Genomic DNA, 15,405 nt, shown 5'->3' with positions numbered 1-15,405 from the left:
GGTACCAGGTCAGCTCGGGCTGGAACGGGTCCGCTCCCCTCCAGGTGCTCCGCGGTAGCGGGACGGGCCGCCTACGGCAGCGGCAACTTCGCCCTTCCTCTCCGGTACGGCCCGGACCGTGCGGGGCGGGCGGATACAGCCAGCCGGGCCGCGGGACAGAGCCGGCTGTGCCGGGGAGCGCGGCAGGGGCCAGCCAGCTGTGCGGGGGACAGCGAGCGGTGCTGGGGGACACAGCCAGTGATGCGGGGCAACGCAGTCGGCAGTGCGGGTGTCAGCGGGCGGCTCGGAGAGACAGCCGGGCCGTGCGGGGCCGTGCCGTGCTCAGCGCGCTCCGCGGGCCGTCCCGCGCCCTCCGCTGCTTTCCGCCCGCGCCGCCGCTGCCGTGCATTGGCCGGGCGCTGGGTCCAATGGGGCGGCGGGGCGGGGCCGGCCGTGCTCTCGCGAGAGCGGCGCCGTGCGGGCTGGCGGAACCATGTTGCGGGCGGCGGCGGCGCAGCGGCTGCGGCGGGCGGTGAGTGCGGGGCGAGCCCCGGGCCGCGCAGTGCGCACCGAGCGGGGCCTTCCCGCCGCCCCGGCCGGGCGGGCCCTGCCCTGTGGGGCGAAGGGGGCGCGGGGCGGGGCGCGGGCCGAGCTCGTCCCGCCCGGCGGCGGCGGTCGAGGGGGTCTCTGAGAAGCGAGCGCCCCGCGCCGCCGGGCTTGAACTTCTCGGCTGGACTCCCCTCCCACTCCGTCCGTTAAAAATAAAGGTTCCGAGTGGACGCAGGGTGTTCCAGAAGTCCCGGCAGGCCGGAGTTAAGGACTGCTGTCCCGTGAGGAAAGCTAACGTAGGTGTCAGGGAAGTCCTGAACTTCTGGGAGTGCTCCCTCCCATCCACCCTTGAGCAGGACAAGTTGAGCAGCAGGTGCAGAAGACTTCCAAAGTTTGTTACTGTAAACTGTTAAGAATACCAGCAGAGTATTAGAGGCTCGAGGAGAGGATTTCTGCGGTATTGCAGTTAATCCGCCCTTTCTCAATCACACCTGTGCAGAAATGTGACTGCCTTAATTATCACAGCTTGTGGATGAAGCTATTGCAAAGCACCTGTTGCCTCTCCGGTTTGACCTTCGTATGGCTCAGCTGGGAGGAGTGCTGGGCTTTTGAAGGCCATTTGCTGCCTGGTGTGTCATCGTGGCTGTGTTACCAAGGTCGAGGTGAACTCAAGGTTAATTGGAGTAGATGATTGATGAGATGTCCCCGAATATCTGTTCAGTCTCTTACTGTGCACTACGAGATACCCCCCTCCCTGTGAATAAATAGCCCTTGTAAACAACTTTAAGTCTTGCAAGTCTCTTTTTGAGCTCTTCAAGGCTTTTACACATACTACAATTTAGTACAGCTCTGAAATAGTAGTTATGCATATATTAAATGGTTTCAGGTGATAAAAATCTCTTAAAAGATGAGCAAAGGTAGACCAGGTCAGACATGGTTGAATTAATCAGAAAATTTTTACTGTTGTAATCATGGGCATGTCTCAGTTGTTGTTAGGCTGCAGGCTTTGTAGAGCAAAGGTCTTGATGATCTCTGAATCATATGGTACTGCTATGTAAATAGTACTTTACTCACATGCTCTCTGCACAGTTCAGCTCTGTGGCCTGGACGTGTGAGTTCAGCTGCTTGGTTTTCAGCCATGCACATCTAAACTTACAGCTTTGTAAAATAAAGCCAGTAAAACATCGTGTGCATCTTCAGTGTATGTGTAACAATGCAGTCTGTGACAGAAGTGAAGCAAACTCACAGTTTGTTTTTGTTTACTTTTCTAAAGTGAAAAGTTTAGCCCTGCTGACACAGCTCAAGAGTGAGTGGAGTCTAGAGAAAAAGAAGATGAGGGAAACTTGTGAAGTATGAGCAAGAAGGAAAGTTGAATTTTTGTGCAACTTAAAAATGGGAGTACTGAGCAGGAATGAGACTGCAAGTGCACAAAACTTGGTGCAGATTTAGGGACTTCCCTGTGTTGAAATACAGTGTTGTATTTCAAAATAGCTTTGTTGATTTTTATTATTGGTTTGCAAGGGGTGTATTTGAAAAAGTTTATTGTGGGTTTCGTCTTTCTCTTGCTGCTTCAATCCCTTTGTAATATTAAATCTTTATTATGATTGCCAAATACTTTTTGCAAAGTGTTTTTATTTTTTTTATCATTGTTCTTTACTGCAGTTATAGCTCCTTTTTAATTCAGATGCCTTTAGTGTTTCCTGGGGTTATAGAGCTGTCTTTTAGACCTCTTTTGTAGCCAGGTCTTTAGAGAGGTTCTAGAAGTATATGCTTGCGTTCCCTTCTCTGAGTTTACCAGATTTATTTACTTAAAGTTTTACAGCTACAAGACTGTGTCTTACTAGAATTAGGCATTGCTTTGTTGGTTAGTAATGTAGCCTTTATCTTTAGTAATACCCCAGTTCCTAATTTCTGGAGTTCTTTCTTGGGAAGTTTGCCCTGTGTTAATGGTTCTCCATGAGATCCAGAATTCCTAATAAGCAGTTTTAAAATTTTAGGTTCTGGCCAGTTTGCTTTTACAGCTAAGAAAGTCAGCTCTAGAGATACCTTTTAGGTCCAGTTGTTTGGTGCTCTGCCTCGTGAATGTCTGTTTTGGTTTTGTTCCTGTAACTTCCAGTGGCTCTTCTAAAGAGAGACAACCTTCATTTTCCCATGTGAAGTTTCTAGCACCCTGTTTCTTTCTGATGCATATTTGGAGCATGGGCCTACGTAGAATTCACCTGCTGCATCACCTTCATCTCTGGCATTTCTTGGAACAGCTTTTTGGCTGACTCATCTTGTGTTGCTGTGCCTGCCACATGTTTCAGCTGGAGCTGCTTTCCCAGTGCCGGGGTTGTTGATGAGTGTCCTCGGAGCAGGCTGCAGGCAGTTAGCCACCAGTCTCACCAAGCAGCAAGCTCAGATTTACTACACTCCCCCATGGGTTTTCCAGCTCTTGGTGTAGCTGTTTTCTAGCATACAAGCAGCAAATCTGTGTGTCAGAGGTGCTGTTCAGGTGGCCTGTCTGTGTGCTGGAAGAGCAAGAGATGCTCAGTGCAGTGGCATTGTGTGGAGAGCAGATCACCTGTGCACATTCAGTGGGTGCCTGATGTGTGTGCTGTTGGCTTCACCTGTGCAGGTGTACTGGATGTGCCCAGATTGCTGATGGTATGCTGTGACAATAGCAGTGACCAAGATCTGGTATTTTGTCTGCAGTCTGGAAATCCAGATATTGTACTGACATTTTTTGTGCTCTGGTTGGGAAATATTGGTGTGTTCCTCAGTGGGGAGCAAAATGGTGCTTTGGGGAAACTTGAGACAGTGCAGGAATCTGTGGCTATTTTGCAAGTGGATTAATTGATCAGTATTGCACATCTGAGTTAATCTTAGCAACTTTTAGACATCTGGAAGTCGGAGGCCAAGTTGGCTCTGCACTAAATACTGGGGAGGGAAGGGGAAGTTGGAAATGCTGGGTGGTTTTCATTCACAAATGTTTTGGTATAAACTGAGTCACTGTCCAGAGTTTCCACCAGAGAGGAAGTGCAGATGTTTCTGCTGTAGAGGAAACAGAAGGTGTGTAGCTGTGATTTGTACCTAAACCTGAGGAAAAGAAACTTCCCAGTTCTACCTCCCTGTTGCTGGGATGTCATTACCTGCTGGCATGCTGCAGAAGCTGCTCAGGTGCCTGAGTTGGGGGGATGTTTATCTGGAGGTGATTTCTGTGGGTAGCCTCATTTTCCAGAGCTTGCTTTTCACCAGGAACCTTCCATGGCACGAGCACTGAGTGCTGTTCCTTCTCAAGGCATTGTTTTCAACAGTTTGATTGATCTGTGTGTCTTATTTCCGTGCTTTCTTTCCTTGCTGCCAGCTGGTTAGGTTTATTCTCTACCTTCCTATTTTCTTTAGGCTTCCTAAGCAGGCATCCTGCCCAAGAGCAGAAACGATGTCAGTGAAGTGATGGGCTGTTCTCCCACACGTGCAGCTGGACAGTAACTTCATCAAAAGAACTACTTCTCCTATCATTGACTCATTGCAGCTTCTTAGCTTTCAGGATGACATGACTGAATGAATTACTTTCTGATTTTACTGCAGGTTCTTTATTATAACAAACGAAAGTCAGTCTGGTTTGGTTTTGTTTATAGAAAAAATTATTTAATGAGTCCTAGTATATAAAATTCAGGCTCGCATAGAAATCTCATTTGTCATCTAGATTTTTACCCATAATATATAATATGACTTTAAATTTATTTTGAATCTGGTCTTGTCTTTACGTTCAGAAATGTCATCCATGAAGTGACCTTCTGGTGTGCATATTGTGTATATTCCTACAAATATAAAATGTGGGATTATTGATTTAGAAATAATACCTGATTAATGCTGTAATAGCCAAACTGCTTGAGCAACTTCTATTGCTCGTATTATTTTTGGTTAAAAACCAATTATTTCTCAGTTTATTCTAGAATGATGGTGCTGGTGCAGTGCTTATTTAGGGAAAAAATTATAATATAGGCAGAAATAAGTGTGTGTTTAAAATGCATGTGTCTCTCTTTGGAAATTTGAAAACTTGAGGATTTTCCAGGAGTATGGTCCATTTTACCCCATAACAAAAGTGTAAATCATTGGAGAGGGGGCTTTTTGCCACAAAGGCATGGATTTATTCTTCAAATGGTGACTAAAATTCCATAACTTTTATCAAAGATGATGTGTGAAACATAATCAAAAATACAGCATCTGATCTATAGTGGCAGTAAATATTTTGTTACTGGCAGTTGGTTTCAGAGGAGCTTAGACTATTTAATGACAGCAAGCATAAGCATTGTGCTTAACCTTAAGCATAAGAGATTAAATGCAGAGCACTCCCACAAGAATCCTTATTCTTTTAATCAAAAGGACAAATTATGATCCAGATTCTGCAAAAACTTATCCTTGTATTTTTTTATTTGCGCACTGTGCTTAGCTTCAGGGAAGTCCTTGGGATTTGCTTTCTGTGTTTGAAATTCAGTATGTTGGTAGGCTTTGTGGGGTTGAAGTCCAGATGCAAATTTTAGCCTCTCATATTTTCTGAAGCTTTTTTTATTTGAAGTTGTAGGCAAGTGTGTGTTTGGCATGAGGGGAGATGGGGCTGGAATGTAAATTTAGAAAGTAGTGTTTGGCTGTGCGTCTTCAGGGTTGTGTTAGCATTTGTTCCTTGGTTATATTAATGAATTTTCTTGGTTTTCCATGTGTTCCATCTACACTGATCATCGCTCAAGCCTTCACTTGGGCTTTGTGCAGGGTAAACAAACACTTGAGGGACAGTATTCCTGTTCCCATCCCAACTGCTTTCCCTGCCCTAGTATTAGTCTTGGAGGAATAATGCTTTTCACACATACACCTGAATATTAGAGAGGAAGGTCCCAGAATTTAGAATATTTTGGTTTGGTTTTGTGGCAGTTTTTTGCCTTTTTTTCTTTTTTGTTTCTTTCATTTTTGCTTTAGAAGCTCAAGTTTGTATATGGATGGTGAATTGGTCCAAGTTTTTGTTTAAGGACCATTAAATTGTGGTGGTCGGCTAAGTGCTCAAATGTTTTAAAGGAAAAGAGGGAAAAGTGAACCTGATGCCTGTAAAGATTTCTCCTAGTGTGTTTTCAGGCTGTCAGCTGCTGCTGCTTAATTTTCATTCAGCCTCTGCATAAAATTTTGCTTCTAAAAATAAAGGTGGGTTCTGTAGCTAGTTTTTGCTTAAAACTTCTAATAAAACACTGCCAGAGAACCACCCAAGAAAGCCGAGTAAATATTTATTTGCAACTGTTGATTTCCTTGTCTAATCGCCAGTCTTTAAGGCACTTGGTTAAGTTGATCAATGTCATGTGTTAGAATGTTTCTCTTAATTTTGCTCAGTGTTTTCCTGTGGAGTTTCAGTTTAGGCAGAGCATGTTACAGACAAGCTGAAGTCAAGCGAGTTTGTCTTTTCCTTTTTGTATCGCCCTGTGTATTCTCTTTACTTGATAAAAATGATCTAGAATGAGCCTAGCAGTGGTTTCCATCTTGTAGAAAATATAAAGGATGAGTTTCTGTAAAGCCTTGGGTGGCCAGAGGAGCAGGTTTTTATTTCAGTGCCAAGTTTCCCACTGTGTGTCCCTCGCTCTGCAGGCGTCGGTGCTGCGGCGGTCCCAGAGCACCTTGGTGGTGGCAGAGCACAACAATGAGTCCCTCACAGGCATCACCCTCAACACCATCACTGCAGCAAAGCGCCTCGGAGGGGAGGTCTCCTGCCTGGTGGCTGGTACCAGCTGTGACAAGGTAGGAAATGCTGTTCTCTTACCAATGAAATAAAGAATGCAGTGAAACAACACTTGGCAGCGTCTCGGGCGGCCTGAAAAATAATCTCTAGTCAGGAGAAACTGTGCCAGGGGTTGCTAATCTGCCAGAAAAGTCCTGCACTTGGAACTGCAGCTCTTCTGAAGAGAAAATACGGATATAGATCGCGTTTCACAGGGGACTGTATCAGTAATGGTTGTTACATGCTTGAGCAAGCAGATTTTTATGGGACTGAAGGACAATTAACTTTTAAAACGAGATATATCTCTCTAAAGTTGAAATGACAAATATTGCAGTGCTAAGAATCTGGAAAGAAGCTTTTGCTTGTTTAAGTGGAAACCAGCAGAAGTGAAACAACAGTGATAAATTGGGCTTTTGAGCAAGTTGCTGTTACTAACCAGTCACTGATTGTGTAGAGAGTGTTTGCAACCTGAAATTCTGAAATTAGTGCTTCTTGACTTTATCACACAGCTCATGTATGTAAAAAGTTTCTTGTACGTGAGCTGTGCATTTTGAGTGTAATTTTGCCAGTTCTAGAGACAGTGTAGTTGGTCCATTAGTGGCACTTTTATTCCAGCATGACTTGGTATTGTGTGAAGAGCAGAAGTACAAAATCTCTGCCTAATATTTACATACTGTTTGTGCACTGTTATTTTGAAAGCAACATGTAGTATCTCATGAAGAAGGCTTACTTAGAGCAGCTTATTCTCAAATAGGTGGAGAAACCTCAGTAGTTATTCAGGTGTTTGAGGTGGAGATGAAGCAAATATTTATCTAAATCAAGAAAATTAAAAAGAAAAAAAGACATAATTGCCTGACATATGTGTCTTTAATTTTCCTTATTCTGTGCACTCGGACAGGAGAAAAATGATTGTGAATGTTTTGTTTGTTTTAATGCTAAATATATGGAGTCTGTGTGTTATGGTGGGAAAAAGTATTTTATAAAAAATGAAGGTTTAGAGATTTTTATTTAAGAGCCAGTGACTCAAACAGATATTCTGCAGCAGCTACTAGGGATTTTTTCTTTATTTCCTTTTGTTAATTTTTGAGGGTAAACTGATACTCATCAAACTCAGTAAAACTACTCTGTTTCTGGACGATGCATGTGGTCTCCAGACCTCGCTGTCAGTCCTCCTCTCTCTGATCTGTAGTAGCCCTTTTATCATTTAAACTTCACTTGTGCCAATTCAAACGAAAAAAATGCATAAATATAAATTGAAAATACACATTGCTTCAGTGGGCAAAAAGATGCAAACAAAGGGTTGCTCCTAGAATTTGGATAAAAATCATAAGAGCATTGCACATTTGTATTTGTTTGTGTGGTAGATACTGACTGAACTTCAAGTAGGGTTTGTTTCTTGGGGATTGTACTGGAATACTGTGCAATCATCCTCAAGTGTGGACGTTGTTGGCTGCTGTCAGAAATGCTGGGATTGCTGTGGAGCCCTGCATGCAGGAGGCAAGTTTCCCTGAGGTTGGTTTGCTCCGTAGTTCTCTTATTTATAAATTCATTTTCATTATCCTAAGGAGCTGTGCTGTGGATCAGAATTGCTGCATTTTATTCTGTTCAGGTCTGTTCTGATTTTGAAATTCATGTACTTTTGGTTCTGGTTTTATGAATCTGTGGGCTGTGAGCTATTTGCAGTGGGGTCTCCCTTGTTATATGTGGTGCCTTTTAAAACACAAACTAATCATAATTCACTTGTAATCACAGGTAGCATCAGAACTCAGCAAAGTGCAGGGTGTTGCAAAAGTTCTCGTGGCTCAGCATGATATGTACAAGGGATTTCTAGCAGGTGAGAGCTGTTCTTACCTATTGACAAAATACATTTATTTGTGTATTTGTGTTTGTGATTGAAAATAAGATGGTTGTAAATTCTGAGCAATGTATTTTTATTCTCAGAGGAGCTGACTCCCTTGATTGTGGAAACTCATAAAAAATTCAATTACACCCACATTTGTGCCGGAGCATCTGCCTTTGGGAAGGTGAGTAGATCAAAGAGCATCAAAGAGTTCTTGTGGAAAAGAGACAGACTCTGCTGGAAGAGTGGGAATCAAAGGCCTGAGAGAGATCAGCCATGGACAGTTCTGCATTTGCAAACTATTTTACAGTAGTTTGCTTAAGAGGTCATTAGTTAGATTTCATGATTCACGTTTGACTTCTTTTATGAGCTGATGTGAGAAAAATAGTGTAGAAGAAATATTCTGTGGTAACCAGCCAGTCCTATGGACACAAGGCAAAATGTGCAATAAGGCAAACCAGGTTGAGTGATCTGAAAGCATGAAAATTGTAAGGAAAAGCACAGCAAATTGGGATGAAAAATCTGTTATTTGCATGTTGAAATGAGAGTGTGCAAACCTATTGGAAGCAAACTTATTTTTGGAGTGAGATTTGCATCTGTGTGATATAAGTCTTGTACATTGAAATGTCTGGAAACATCTATAAATAACAGAGCGAAGTTCCAGCCAGGATGATTTTTAATGAAAATACACATTTTCCAAACTTTTTTTTTTTTGGAAAGTGTTTGTAAGTACATGGAGAGCCTCAGCACTAAGAATCTGGGCAGCACTGTGGTGCAGTAAATTAGAGAAAAAGGATCCCTCAGAAATCTTGTCGCTGTCGGACGAGTGATGGCATCGGCCTTCCATCTGCTGCTTTCACTTCAGTCAATAGCAGCCCATATGCTTGTGTTCCTGCTGAGAGAAATTAAGCCTTAGGTTTTCAATTTTTCTTTTTTTTTTCTTTTTAAAATTTTTTTTAATTTTTAAAAAAATTTTTTTAATTTTTTCCTTTTTTTTTTAACTGCAGTGTCATAATAGGAGTTAATGGCTTTTGCTTTAAAGCTTACACTGCCATTTTTGAGTGTTTTATGTGAGTGAAGATTTCAGACCTGGGCCTTTTTTTCTTGTACCAGATTAGGAGGCAGACAAAAAGCAAATAATCATCTTATAATTGATTTCTTTGTAATTTCTGCTGCTCTTTTTATCCTTCTTCCCACTCCTAAAGGTGCTTAGTAATTTTCTAGAGTAGATTTTGGAGCAAGAGAATATATATTTTAATATTAAATTTAATTTTTTTTTTTACTTTGGAGGGAAGAGTGCAGGGTTTTTTTCCCTATAATTTCTGGCATCTAACTTCCAAAAGCACCATTTTTTTTTTCCCTTGAAGTGCCAAGATCTCAACAATCCATAACTGTCAATTTTCTGAGTAAGTGGCATCTATATTCAGTTTTAGAATATTTGAAGCAAATAAGTCTCCTAATTTAAGATATTGAATTACGGGTTTACTTACAGTAAGTCTCATAAAATGTCTAATGTTATTACAGTAATGGGGTTTGATTTGGCTGCTAAAGCTACATAAGTAGCCCTTCAAAAATCTCAGTTCTATATGTTTCAGAGACAGCATTATGTGAAATGGGGTCAGCAGTGTTCTTTTACTGACCATGTACATTTTAGTTAGCTTACTTTGCTAACTTTTCATCTCTCGTTTCTAGAATCTTATTCCCAGAGTGGCTGGCAAGCTTGATGTTGCCCCTGTTTCTGACATTATTGAAATTAAGTCCCCAGATACTTTTGTGAGAACTATCTATGCAGGTGGGTAATCACAAAAGCTGTGTGGTATTTGTCCAATGAAGAATCAATAGTGCTATTTTTTCTACATGATCCTCCTGTTAAAACCCTGGACATTGATAGGAATTTCCCCTTCCCAATCTCAATTGCTGTGATTCACAAAAACTGAAGCCTGGGGATGGACACGATGCTCCCTGTGTGAGAAAGGAGGAAATTCCAGAATTCCAAGGGCTTTGGTGGAAGCCTGTCAGACCCATGTCTGTCACCTTAAGGAACAGAATTTGGTCCCATCCTTTCCATGCACTGTGTTTGTTAATGCCCTTCTGATCAGGGTCTGGAAAGCATAAGACATCAGGTTAATTGTCCAGCTTTATTTAATAGGACTGGCATTAGCTCTGATTGAAGATACCACAGGGTTATTTTTTCTAATTATGCAGACATTGAATGAATTATTTCTAATATTTAATTACCCTTATTTGTAATTATTTTTTCAGTCTTGTTTCTCTAATGCTTGGCTGACACTGTGTTTTATTTGAGATAGTAGCTCATTAGCTTGTGTTTCTTAAATTTACTGTAAAGATGGTACCACATGTACCAGCAGGGTATTACATTTTGAGTTATGGTCCTGCAGTGTGCTTTAGTGCTGCACTTTAAGTTCCTTCCCAGTAACTCACAGTTTCAAGATGACTTTGTTTGTGAATAGTTGAATGTTTATGAATGTTGCAGCATTTTTTCTTTTAGCATTCCCTGCAGCCTCCAGTGTGAAGTATTGTGTTCTATTATAGAGGGAAACACAGTCCCACAGATACTTGGGGGAGGCCTCATTGTCTTCAGTTCTGATGAATTCATGCAACAGGATAAAAGATCTACTTTGAATTATAGACATTCTTTATGTGTAAGAATGGCATTTTCAAAGTTGGTTTTTTCATCCCTTCTGAAATTTAAAATCTCATTCATAAGAGATGATTTGAATGCTTTGTATCCTTTAAAAATAGAGGATTTGTATTCATACTTTAGAAATACGGGGCTAAAACATAAATGAAAGTATTTGTAATCTCTGTTTATTAAGTGCTAAGTTTTAGTCATCTAAAACTGCATTTTTGGGAAGTGCCTTGGTGGATGTTGCATATTCTAGTACAACTGCTAATGTGGTTTTTATATATTAATTTTGGGGTTTTTTAAAGCACGATATGTCTGATAATCTTGAAATTTTTCATGTCCCTTTTTTAGGAAATATTATTTGCACTGTGCAGTGTGATGAAGCAATCAAAGTCTTTACTGTACGGGGAACTTCCTTTGAGGCTGCACCAGCGAGTGGTGGCAATGCCAGTGTAGAAAAGTGTGAGTATTTGTTCTGGGGTGGTTTGTTCACTAGAGCTCCTTTTGCTCACTGCCTGGTGATGTTTTGTGGAAGTATTTGTCAAAGCAAACTGATTGTCATAATGTTAGCTTTATATTTTTAATTACAGGTGCTTGCACTTTTTAGTGATGTCTGTTAGGAGAAGACAGATTATGTGCACAGTTACTTCCTTTTCTTCAACCAGAAAAGGAGATGATCTGTGCTGAAATCCGTGCTTGTTCCGCTCGCTGCCTGAACGTCTGCCACTGCAGCCTTGAAACTTTAAGGAAGGACAAGTTAGAGCTGTTTGAATAACCAGATTGGTGTTCAAAACAAGACTGAGCAGAAATAGAAGTTTTGGTTTAATCATATTGCAATTGAGATAGGTCATTACATCATCAAGCTAAATTAGTGGCAGTTCAAATTGATTTGAGAATACAGAGTTTTAGATCAGTTTTAACCTTATCAGTCCAATCTGCAATTTAATGAAGCCAGTGTAGCTTGGATAATTGAGAAATGCAGTCACAGAATGACAAAGTAGTTGAGGTTGGAAGGGATCTCTAGAGATCATCTAGTCCAGCCCAATGGAGCAGGCTGCCCAGGACTGTGTCCAGTCAGGCTTTGAGAATGTCCACAGGTGGAGACTTCACAACTACTCTGGGTAACCTGTTCCATTTGGTGACCTCTGCTGTTTTTCACTGTGGGCCTTTCTGTTTTGTGGCTTAGTCCCTGCCTCTGAAGCATCCTGTATTTCCTAATGTCTGTGGGTGGCAGGAGTCAGACCTTCCTGAATGAGCGTGTTGCACTGTTGGTGTGCTGCCTGATTGACCTGTCTGCCTGTGATAGGGAGGCTCACACTTGTTGTGCTGGGTTAGTATCAGTGTGTGGCACCTGGAGAGCAGAGTTCCTTGTGGTGCAGTGTGTGCTGTGGTTCCCTGAGCACAGCAGAGTTCATTATGGGGTGCAGTGGGTGCTGTGGTCCCTGAGCACAGCAGAGTTCATTATGGGGTGCAGTGAGTGCTGTGGTCCCTGAGCACAGCAGAGTTCATTATGGGGTGCAGTGGGTGCTGTGGTTCCTGAGCACAGCAGAGTTCATTATGGGGTGCAGTGGGTGCTGTGGTCCCTGAGCAGAGCAGAGTTCATTATGGGGTGCAGTGAGTGCTGTGGTCCCTGAGCACAGCAGAGTTCATTATGGGGTGCAGTGAGTGCTGTGGTTCCTGAGCACAGCAGAGTTCATTATGGGATGCAGTGGGTGCTGTGGTTCCTGAGCACAGCAGAGTTCCTTGTGGGGTGCAGTGGGTGCTGTGGTCCCTGAGCAGAGCAGAGTTCATTATGGGGTGCAGTGAATGCTGTGGTCCCTGAGCACAGCAGAGTTCATTATGGGGTGCAGTGGGTGCTGTGGTCCCTGAGCACAGCAGAGTTCATTATGGGGTGCAGTGTGTGCTGTATGTCCCTGAGCACAGCAGAGTTCATTATGGGGTGCAGTGAGTGCTGTGGTCTCTGAGCACAGCAGAGTTCATTATGGGGTGCAGTGTGTGCTGTGGTCCCTGAGCACAGCAGAGTTCATTATGGGGTGCAGTGAGTGCTGTGGTCCCTGAGCACAGCAGAGTTCATTATGGGGTGCAGTGTGTGCTGTGGTCCCTGAGCACAGCAGAGTTCATTATGGGGTGCAGTGGGTGCTGTGGTCCCTGAGCAGAGCAGAGTTCATTATGGGGTGCAGTGAGTGCTGTGGTCCCTGAGCACAGCAGAGTTCATTATGGGGTGCAGTGTGTGCTGTGGTCCCTGAGCACAGCAGAGTTCATTATGGGGTGCAGTGGGTGCTGTGGTCCCTGAGCACAGCAGAGTTCCTTGTGGGGTGCAGTGGGTGCTGTAGGTCCCTGAGCACAGCAGAGTTCATTATGGGGTGCAGTGTGTGCTGTGGTCCCTGAGCACAGCAGAGTTCATTATGGGGTGCAGTGAGTGCTGTAGGTCCCTGAGCACAGCAGAGTTCCTTGTGGGGTGCAGTGAGTGCTGTGGTCCCTGAGCACAGCAGAGTTCATTATGGGGTGCAGTGAGTGCTGTGGTCCCTGAGCACAGCAGAGTTCATTATGGGGTGCAGTGGGTGCTGTGGTCCCTGAGCACAGCAGAGTTCCTTGTGGGGTGCAGTGGGTGCTGTAGGTCCCTGAGCACAGCAGAGTTCATTATGGGGTGCAGTGGGTGCTGTAGGTCCCTGAGCACAGCAGAGTTCATTATGGGGTGCAGTGGGTGCTGTGGTCCCTGAGCACAGCAGAGTTCATTATGGGGTGCAGTGAGTGCTGTGGTTCCTGAGCACAGCAGAGTTCATTATGGGGTGCAGTGAGTGCTGTGGTTCCTGAGCACAGCAGAGTTCATTATGGGGTGCAGTGAGTGCTGTGGTTCCTGAGCACAGCAGAGTTCATTATGGGGTGCAGTGGGTGCTGTGGTTCCTGAGCACAGCAGGGTTCATTATGGGATGCAGTGTGTGCTGTAGGTCCCTGAGCACAGCAGAGTTCATTATGGGGTGCAGTGAGTGCTGTGGTCCCTGAGCACAGCAGAGTTCATTATGGGATGCAGTGAGTGCTGTGGTTCCTGAGCACAGCAGAGTTCATTATGGGATGCAGTGAGTGCTGTGGTCCCTGAGCACAGCAGAGTTCATTATGGGATGCAGTGAGTGCTGTGGTTCCTGAGCACAGCAGAGTTCATTATGGGGTGCAGTGGGTGCTGTGGTCCCTGAGCACAGCAGAGTTCATTATGGGGTGCAGTGAGTGCTGTGGTTCCTGAGCACAGCAGAGTTCATTATGGGGTGCAGTGAGTGCTGTGGTCCCTGAGCACAGCAGAGTTCATTATGGGGTGCAGTGAGTGCTGTGGTTCCTGAGCACAGCAGAGTTCATTATGGGGTGCAGTGAGTGCTGTGGTCCCTGAGCACAGCAGAGTTCATTATGGGGTGCAGTGAGTGCTGTGGTTCCTGAGCACAGCAGAGTTCCATGTGGGGTGCAGTGAGTGCTGTGGTCCCTGAGCACAGCAGAGTTCATTATGGGGTGCAGTGAGTGCTGTGGTTCCTGAGCACAGCAGAGTTCATTATGGGGTGCAGTGAGTGCTGTGGTCCCTGAGCACAGCTGCTGAACAAGGCTCGTTCCTCAGTGCCAGCAGCTGGCAGACTCAGCTGAAGGTTGTGGCAGAATTGGTTCTAGAATGAACTCTGAATTGAGCTTGAGCTCAGGTTTCAGCTTGAAAACACCAGTTTGAACTCGGGTTCCAGCTTGCAAACCCATGCTTTCTCCTTCTCCTTGTGGGGTTGCTGGTGGCTGCAGTGACCCCCCCGGCGCCCCTGGGGATCTCGGAGTGGATCGAGCAGAAGCTGACCAAGAGCGACCGGCCGGAGCTCACCAGTGCCAAGGTGGTTGTGTCAGGGGGTGAGTGATCCCAGGGAGCCTGACGGGTGCTGCAGGGCAGTAATGGCACCTCTTGGTAAATCCTGTCTCTAATGGGATACCTTAGAAAAAAAGAAATTACAGTGTAATTCTCTGATATTCCATGGGGGCTGCTGGGGAAGCACGCAACAGGAATATTTGGTAAAGAGGTAATGCATGAGTTTAGCATATGCTGGGAGGCTTTGTAAGAACATTTTCATATTTGATGAGCCTCTTTAAAATTTTAGCAATATGAATTGGTTTTTAGATGGAAATTTATCATGTTTTTTCATGTATCAAAATTACTGCTGATCATTTCAGTCAGTCTGAACATTATTGTGTCATGACCTTAATGATTTAAAACCTATATTGATTGTATTCTGCTCCTTAGGTATCAAGTGATGGACTGTGATTTTTACTGTATGCCTACAGCTAAAATGATTTCTAACTAATCCCACTACAGTGTTTTGTTCCTGAAGCCAGCAGAGGGAGCACAAATTAGTTAAAAAAATTGTTTCCCTGGTTTTGGAGAATGACCTTGATGGTGCTATGTGCAGGAAGTAAACAAGACAGAGTGGTGTTGGTTTATACATATGAAATATTAATGGCAAGGACAAAAGCTAAATCTCCAAATATTAAATACAGTTTAGTAATGTATCCAGAAATACCCCGTGCAACCATATCTTTGAGTCTTTGCAAATGCTAATACTCGTACAGAAAGTTTACATAGGCAAAAAAAAAAAATCTTAAAAAAACATGTTCTTCTTTCCTGATCTTCTTTTG

At 43.8% G+C, this 15,405-nt stretch overlaps 1 protein-coding gene across 1 annotated transcript in view; it reads left to right on the top strand.

The window, feature by feature from the left end:
* The first annotated feature begins 436 nt into the window (after positions 1-436).
* Positions 437-15,405, top strand: part of ETFA (electron transfer flavoprotein subunit alpha) — a 32,198-nt gene continuing 17,229 nt past the window's right edge. The window contains exons 1-7 of the mRNA XM_059857887.1: positions 437-511; positions 6,139-6,288; positions 8,021-8,102; positions 8,210-8,292; positions 9,801-9,900; positions 11,107-11,217; positions 14,524-14,625. Coding sequence (XP_059713870.1) covers positions 473-511; positions 6,139-6,288; positions 8,021-8,102; positions 8,210-8,292; positions 9,801-9,900; positions 11,107-11,217; positions 14,524-14,625 — 667 coding nt within the window. The 5' untranslated portion in view covers positions 437-472. The remainder of the gene's footprint in view (positions 512-6,138; positions 6,289-8,020; positions 8,103-8,209; positions 8,293-9,800; positions 9,901-11,106; positions 11,218-14,523; positions 14,626-15,405) is intronic.

This window comes from Haemorhous mexicanus, chromosome 13 (genome assembly GCF_027477595.1).
Source record: "Haemorhous mexicanus isolate bHaeMex1 chromosome 13, bHaeMex1.pri, whole genome shotgun sequence".
In the NCBI taxonomy this organism is placed as follows: domain Eukaryota; kingdom Metazoa; phylum Chordata; class Aves; order Passeriformes; family Fringillidae; genus Haemorhous; species Haemorhous mexicanus.
This window is presented reverse-complemented; position numbering and strand designations above follow the sequence as displayed.